This window comes from Arvicanthis niloticus, chromosome 6, assembly GCF_011762505.2.
Source record: "Arvicanthis niloticus isolate mArvNil1 chromosome 6, mArvNil1.pat.X, whole genome shotgun sequence".
Taxonomy (NCBI): Eukaryota; Metazoa; Chordata; class Mammalia; order Rodentia; family Muridae; genus Arvicanthis; species Arvicanthis niloticus.
Genome location: NC_047663.1, coordinates 57,227,498 through 57,236,116, shown reverse-complemented (window position 1 = coordinate 57,236,116; position 8,619 = coordinate 57,227,498). Strand labels below are relative to the sequence as shown.

General features: G+C 46.1%; 1 protein-coding gene across 1 annotated transcript in view; it reads left to right on the top strand.

Moving 5' to 3' along the window:
• Positions 1–414: 414 nt before the first annotated feature.
• The window catches only part of LOC117711937 (heparan sulfate glucosamine 3-O-sulfotransferase 3A1), an 88,053-nt gene continuing 79,848 nt past the window's right edge, over positions 415–8,619 (top strand). The window contains exon 1 of the mRNA XM_034507887.2: positions 415–1,816. Coding sequence (XP_034363778.1) covers positions 1,257–1,816 — 560 coding nt within the window. The 5' untranslated portion in view covers positions 415–1,256. The remainder of the gene's footprint in view (positions 1,817–8,619) is intronic.

The window sequence follows — 8,619 nt, the reverse complement described above, 5'->3', positions numbered from 1 at the left end:
CCAGGAACTCTTGGAAACAAAACTTGAGAAGTCTTTGGGATGAGAGGGGATGGGATGGGTAGGCTGGAGAAGGGTAGGGATGCAGAAGCAGGGCCAGAAGGAAGCAGGGTGTGGGGATCTGGGGTGTTAAGGCTGAGAAGGGCTAAGCTGAGCTGGAGAGGTCAGGAGAACCCCTAATCCTGCAAGGGGCGGACTGGCTGGGCATTACAGACACTGGCAGTCTGACAGAGGCCCAGAGACCTGGGGGTGGGGGGGTGGGGAGGGAGGAAAGGAGAGAGGGACTGTGGGGAAGGGGCGTCGCCTCTGTCGTCCTCACCCTCTCCAGTGTATTGGGCGGTGCCTCATCACCCTTTTTATTTTTTTTTTCAGTCCCACCCCTTCTGGCTCTCTAGCCCGGCCCCTGCGCCTCTGCTTTGCACCCGGCGTGGATTCCCGGGTTGGTCTGGACTGGGCCGTTGACGTCACCACCAAGTTTGCTGTCCTTCGCGTCCCACGTGTGGAGGTAATGGCCAAGGAGGCTGCGGGGAGAGCCTAGGAGCACAGTGGCAGAGGTGGCTGACAGGTCTCGCTCAGCGGGGCCACTCCAGGCTGTTCCCAACGGGCTCCCAGAGGAATGGGTAGACTTCCGGAGCGCTCAAGAGGCCAGAAGGAGTCCCACTCGGACAGAGGGAATAAGGGGAACCTTTCTTGCTCCGTTGCTGAGACGATCTGAGCCAGGACTCAGGGCACGCTCTTAGGAGGGCCTGGAGAGGAGAACGCCAGCGGCAGGGAAAAGGGTCACACAGTTCTTTGGCCGGGGAGCCCTGCGTCCCCTCCCTCCACAGGGACAGAGCCAAGGATGCGCGATCGCTGAGCCGAGCTCCGCACCCGTGGCTGCTCAGGACCCTGCTGAGCCGAGCACCTTCGCCACTGCCGCCGCAGAGACTCCCTTGTCCGGTGACTCTCGGGGACCCAGGGCGCCGAGCTCTGCGCAGCTAGGCTCAGACCCCAGACCCGAGACCATGGTTTCTTAAGCACGGCCCCGCACCCCTTCCTGCCCTGTCCTCTGGAACCCGGGACCCCAGAAGGGCTCGCGGTGCTCGTTCCCCATCTCCAGCTCCTGCCTCCGTCCCGCGGGACAGCTCTCGGGTACGCAGGGGCGCTCGGGCGATGTGGCCGCGGGGCAGCACGCTGGTCGGCCCCGGGGATGGCGGGGCTCCCGGCGCAGTCCTGGCCTAGCATGGCCAGCTTCTCGTCCGACGTCCCCTCCGGCTAGGATGGCCCCCTCGGGTCCCGCAGCCGCCCAGCCCAGCCCGGCGGAGCCACTGTCGCGCAGCATCTTCAGGAAGTTCTTGCTGATGCTCTGCTCGCTACTCACTTCCCTCTACGTCTTCTACTGCCTGGCCGAGCGCTGTCCGCCCGGCTCGGGCCCCATCGCGGGGGTCCCGGGGAGAGGCGTCCCTTCAGGACCCAGGGCACTGGCGATGTGGCCCGCGGGGGCGCCAAGAAAGCGCCTTTTGCAGCTGCGGCAGCGGAGGAGGCGCGGGCGGCTGGGGCCAGGAGACAGCAGCGACCAGGATGAGCAGAACCCTGGGCTGGCCGCCGCTCCAGGCGGCTCCGGGGCGGGAAGCAGCGTGGCCGAGGCCCAGCCGGGGACCCTGGCCTTACTCCTGGACGAGGGCAGCAAGCAGCTGCCGCAGGCTATCATCATCGGCGTGAAGAAGGGCGGCACGCGGGCGCTGCTGGAGTTCCTGCGCGTGCACCCCGACGTGCGCGCCGTGGGCGCCGAGCCCCACTTTTTCGACCGCAGCTACCACAAGGGCCTCGCCTGGTACCGGTGAGCGCGGGGACCCCCATGGATAGTTCTGAGCGCTGGCTGTGCAGAGGAGGAGATTGGAAGGGATGGCAAAGGGGAAGCAGTAGCTGTCCCCAACTTGGACTTCCATTTGTTCTTTCTTCCTTGGGGTGGGGTAGATTGAGAAAGGGGGGGGGGGTGTCTTGATTTTAATTCTCAGGACTCTCTCTCTCCCCAAACATCCTACTCCTTGAAATCGTCCTAATAATTAGATAAAGGAAAAGCAAAGGAAAGATGAGAGAGTGAGAGTTTCCTTTTAAGTTAGAAAACTTCCTCATTACTGGGTTATCTTACCAAAGGAAGCCCGCATCTATTCCTTTATCTTTGGGGTAATTCCCTGTGGTTAACACGGTCTTTGCTCCGGTATTTATTTGCCTTGACCGTTTGCCAGATAGTTGTCCAAGGTGGTAAGTCATATAGAGACTTAGTAAAAGTGTCAAGAGGCCATGTAGTTTGGATAATCTATGTCTCAGCAAGTGCCAGCAACTACTGAGCTTTAAAGAACACTTTGTTGGTAATACTTTCAGCCCGACAGAAATTTTTCTAAAGATCTCCTAACAATTATCTTTACAAATAAGACAGTTAATTTTAAAGGGGGAAAAATCATGGGGGAAGTGTGGTGGATACAACTTAGGAAGTAAATCTCATTTGCAGGGTAAGCTTATTTTCCAGTGTCAAAATCAGAACACCTATAATATCAGAGTTAGCCAAACTCTAATAAATTCTAGTGTGGCCTGGATTTGGTTTGTGGTAAAAAAAAATACTGATTTCCCCCCTTTCTCCTCCAAGTTCAAGGACAAAATTCATATGGTTAGAATTTTCCCATTTTATAAAGTTCAGCCTGTTCATAAAATATTCATTCTCATTATAACTGAAACAATATTAGAAAAGTTACGACACAGTTGAGATACACGGAAGGAACCATTCATAAAACACAGACAGACACGATGTGACGAGTTTATTCACTTATAGAGTCAAGAACATGTTCGGATTGATTACAGGAGCTGAATTTATAGCTTAGTCCTAAAAAAATCAAATTCAAACATTAAACACTTCTAAAAACAGTAACTTTCCATTCATTGGAAAGAAAAACAATCAGCCTTCCCCTGATATAGCATATATATCATTTAAAATCATCAGCCACTTAAATATACTCCCTCCCCCATGTTTCTGTCACTTATGTTCTACCCTCTGGGAAACCCTGATGAAATGACCTGTTGAATCTGGACAACAGGTCCTTCTTCTGAACACAAAGGCGGTTCTGTGCTATTCCTCAAGGACACAAGAATGAAGTGATTAAAGACCCCTAAAACTCTTATCTAGAGCCGCTCACATTGAATTGGGCCTCATACAGTGCAGGGAGAGACACATTTCCAGCCATCAGGCTGAAACATCCAGGCTGGCCCTGGGCTCTGAGGTACTATTAAATATAGTGAAATATTTGGTACTAACCCCCTTATTTTTCGCTTTGCCCTACTAAACTTTATTCCCACAAGGTAGGATTGTTTCTTCTTACTCCAGTAACGTCTGTTTGAGGGCACAGTATATCTACAGGCCTGGCTCTGATTTTCTGCGGAACTTTCTGAAATCATGTAAAAGCAAGAAGGTTTCAAAGTAACTAGAAACACAACTACTTGGGGAAAAAAAAAGCATGGAAAAAAAGAAAAAGAAAAAGTCATAAACTTTAAAGGCTGCCCTGTCCTTTACTATGAAGGAAATCTCCTTGGGTTGTTTACCCAGTAGAAGAGTTCTATAAAGCAATTTATGGTGGTTAGAAAAATAACTGCACAGTAGACTTCATGGTTTGGTGAATTTAATTTTCCAAGTGTCGGAACAATGTCTTTGTTTTAACATTCACAGTGAGTTTTTTTTTTTTATTGAATGCATAAATTTAAGCTCACTGAATTATATGAAAAACTCTTATTTAAAAGGACTCAACCTGTGGAGCCTGGATTATGGGATTATTTAATGAAAATTTCCCCACAGTTTCTTTTCATCTTGACTCTGAACTTGGAGTTTGATGTTTGTGAGAAAGACTGAAGAGTGAAGTCTCAGTATGAGGAAACCCCACACAGATTGCCTTGAAGCTACTGTTCATTTTGGCTATTTATAGTTACCTAATATTCAGAACAAGGGTCTGGTTAGACTTTCCTAAGTTGTCCCAAATTTGCAATATAGAATTTTGACACACACTTTGGACCACACACACACACACACACACACACACACACACACACACACACGGGACAAGGGCAGGAAAAAAATTTTTTTATTTGCACTGTGAAGAAAGTTGGAGAAGAGAAAAATATAGGTCATACTTTTGATACTTATTGACATGGGAAGTCAAAGTATGTCTAGTCTTGGCTTCTTTCTTTCTTTCTTTCTTTCTTTCTTTCTTTCTTTCTTTCTTTCTTCTTTCTCAGTCACTATTTGTCCTAATAGTTTGCTGTGGCAGCGCCCCCTACTGTCCTCACAACAGGAGAAAGCTGTTGCTTTAAGGAAGTTTGAAGAAATCTCTTGGAGTGGGAGTTTGATAGTTAGAAACCTCTGTTGCTGAGGTGTTTCTCTGTATTTCCACCATTGAGATGAAAATAAAAATATAAGCCGTGCTTCCAGAGTAGAATATAAATCTGTCTTTGAAAAAAATTATAGTAAAATGGAAATGAGTTTGTTGCTCAAAATCTGTAGACAGGATATTATCCTTACTGATTTAAAGTGTTTTGATGCCCCTACCAAACCTTTTAGATATGTTTCTGTGTGTGGACCTATATATAATAATTCAGGACACTCCAGTGGAAGTTTCTTGGTATAAAACTCCACCTGGTTGGGTTTGAAAATCATCCCTCAAGACTTAATGTACTAGATAAGGTATCTGTACAACAAATGTCTATTGCTTGTGTGTCATGGGATAGCAATTATTCCAAGTGAACAATATCCATTAATGTTGAGTGAGTGGTATGATTATAAAGGACAGTATAAATCCTTTTCCTTTCTTCAAAATGTAGAGATCTTTACTGGAAGTCAAGACCAGTTGCCTCTACTGTAGTTCCAGGGCAGGTAAGCTTTGAATTGAATGAGAAGGGTCCTCTCCCTGTTTGTCCATTACACCAGTACCAACTAAAAGGTATTCCACTTTCCTTACAGAGGCAAAGGACAATCATTTGAAAAGTACTTAAATAAACTGCATATGAACAAGCATATGTTCTCTCTCTCTCTCTCTCTCTCTCTCTCTCTCTCACACACACACACACACACACACACACTCACTCACTCCTTTTGCTATCTTTGGGGCTATTGGCCCCATCCACCTGCATGTATCAAGCTTTGCAGGTGCTCAAGTCTCTCATAAAATAGTACAATATTCGCACATAACTTAAAGCATCCTCCTCTGCACTTTAAATCATGTGTACATTATTTATAATCTGTGATACAATGTAAATGCTATATAAAGAGTGTCTACATTATTGTGTAGGGAATAATAGCAGAAAAAAAAGTCAGGACATGTTCAGCACAGATGTAATTTTTTACTGTATGTTTCATACAGTTGCCTGAGCCTCTGGGTGTACAACCTATAGATACAGAGGGCATGCTGTGCATCTGTCTGTTTTCTATCTATTTATATACCCACACATGCACACAAGCACACATGCGCATAAGTGTCTCCTTTAATACTCTATGTCTTTATTTGGCCCATGATAGGGAGCATTCATTATGTTGTCTTTAGTACTAGCATGTCCCACATTTTAATTCCCTTCATTAGCAAGACTAGACAAGAATATCACTTTATAGCATACAGAAACAACCAAAGAGTACTTAGCCTGAAGACTTGGAGTTAGTGTGCTCCTAATTTCATCAAAATTTGAAAAATGTTGACTTTACATGATCATGGATCATGGCCTTACTTTACAAGGCTACTGGAGAGAGATGACTTGAACAAAGACACTTCTGGGTTCTGGGAGAACTCTGCATTTCGTAGCAGCTGGGAACAGCTGTGGAGCACCTCCAAGAACCATTCCCACCCTCTGGGTCACCATCCCCTTCTTTCACGAAGAGTTTGAAATTTAAGCCAAAGGAGGTGCAGATCCTGGCCACCCATGCAAGGTCATATGGAGTGGAATCCAGAGACTGTGTCCTTGAGTGAGCAAAGAACAGGGGCCAAGGAGGACTCTGAGCCCAGGGAGTCCACGTGTGGAGAGAAAAAGGGAGGCATTTCCTCAATGAATGTAGTTCCCAGAAGCTCTGAGTGACTAGACACTTCCCACCTGCTCTCATTGTCTGGAATTCTGGACTTTCCCCCCATAGATATCACTGGCAACTTAATCAGCTGTGTGTGTGTGTGTGTGTGTGTGTGTGTGTTGTACATTTATAGGCTCGTAGAAGGGGGAGGGATGGCATTTGCGTGAGGAACTTCATTAAATGGTTGGGGAATATCTAACACTCTGGGCAGAGCAGAATTGCAATACCTCTTGTAATACCTCAAGTCTTCACTTCCTTATGATCTGAGGGGTAGAACATGCAGATATACTTTGTGTATGAATGTGAAGACAATCTGGGTGGAAATCCCCCACAGCATTGTGATCTCCTGCTCCCTGCCCCCCAACCCCCAACAGAAAACACGCTGGCCCAAATATTTGTCTCATATAAATAAACTGGTTGATTGGCCAGGGAAGAATAAGCGCCAAGTCTGTATTTCAGAGGGGTCATGGGAATAAAGTCAGCCTGTGCAATTAATGACACCAGGGGCTAACCTTACATAGACCAGATGTTCACATCATGAAGAGTGTTGGTCACAAAGCAAACAAGCGTCCTTGATGTAAACAACCATGAGAAGTGGTCATCTCTCTATGGGACACATTTGAACAAATATAAATTGTAGCCACCATTAGTTCCATTTCTGGGTCCAGGCAGGAACCCTGTATACTTAGCTCTTTTCCTGGGCGAGAGGGAAAGATCTTTTACCTCCGCCTAATACAGATGCGACAGATGAAGAGAACTGGTTTTGCCAGGCACAGTGACTCACCTTCTAGCCCCAGAACCATGGAGGCGGAATAAGGAAGACCTCAAGTTTGAATCGAGGTTGGCTCCCTAATGAGGAACTACATCAAAAGCAACACCACCCGAAAACCAAAATATAAAACAAAGCAATCTAGTGTAGTTTTGTGGTCTCTATTTCCCAGCAATATTAAATCCTGAGCATCTGGGAATTTGGTTATCCTCAAACAATGAGTTAAAATTGTGCGAGTTCCTTACCAGACATGTGCCTTTTATGTGCGCACAAGGGACAGACACTTCTCAGAAGCAACACTTCTGCGCTGTAGCCTTCACCTTGATCAGAGGCTTAACACTTGAGAGTGTGTGTTGCTTTGATTTCTGTGGGACACACGGAAACAACTGATAAGCAAACACATGTGAACTCAGTGCTCAGTTCTCTCCTAATTCCTGCTTCCAATGATATAACCGATACAACCCTTGAATTCAGTCCAGGCACCTGAACACGCACAATTGTCCATGGGTCACTTGAGTTCGGCACTGCAAAGTACAGTTTTAGCCAGTCTCAGGAGTTGTCAGACGATGGCAGATGTCTGGCAGGAAAGGGGGAGTGTTTATTAATAATGCAGTTAAGTACTTGCCATTAGGAATGCAAGAGAGAGTCTTTGAAAGGATATAAACAAAATTCCTTCTTCTTGAGAGCCGTCTACTTTGACTGTGTTGTGTAGCGCCACCTAGTGGTAAAATAGTCAGTAAATTTCCCTGCCAGAACTCCCAGACTCATGATCCGATTGTGTTTGTAGTCTTCTTAAACAGAAGATAAAAGAAGAGAGAAAGAAAAAAAGAAACAATAATGAACTTAGATAGCAGGTACAGTTCTCCTGGCCCAGCTGATTTACTTTGCCTCTTTTAGGTAGGAGTTTTAGGTAGAGGTAGTTTTTTTTTTTTTTTTTTTTTTTTTTTTTTTTTTTTAATAGCAGGCAGTTTATTCGTTGGAGAGAAATAAAAGACTTGACAATAAACTCAAAAAGCAAGATACAAATGATTAGAGGATTTATATTAGAAATGTGCACGAGGAAGGAATGCCATATGCCCCAGATTACTTTTGTTAGTGCGTTTTGCCTCTGTTTCTGAAAGCTGGCTTCAGATGAAAACGCTTCCAGATGACTTTATTGCAGGCTTATTTCTTCCCCTGTGTGGTGCAGCTCTGGAGGAGGGTCTTAATAGAACAGGAGGCATACAGAAGCCAGCTTAACCCTTACAACACTTGTCCCGTGTGCCTACCCAATGCAAGACAACTCTTGGGAGGGTGGTGATATCGGTTAGTGATGCATTTCTGGGCCTGAGGATAGGTGGGGTCAAGTTAAAACAGTAGGAAAAGAAGGAGGTGAAGGAACATGCCTGGAAGGCTGGCAGAAGTGACCCTAATCAGGTAACCCAGTGGCTGACGTCTTCTGGGTTGTCCTGATATTATTCATTGAGCATAACACTCTTTCGTGTGTGGGGTAGTCACCTTTTCCCCCAGCCCCATGTCCAGAATCCGTGTATATGAGACAGTCCCAAGATCCCAAATTGAGCTTTGCAACATACTGGTGCAGTGTGACTCTTGAAAAACGTCAAGATGCCCTAAAACCTGGTAAGACACATAATCTCCTCCACGTGGGAGAAGACAACAGTGACTCATTACTAAGAAGCACATACATTTTGGGAGGTGTTCTCTTGATTGAAGCCTAGAACAAATTTGTGGGGACAAATTAGGCACATGTGAATGGTGTGGATAGTTGAGTGAATGTGGC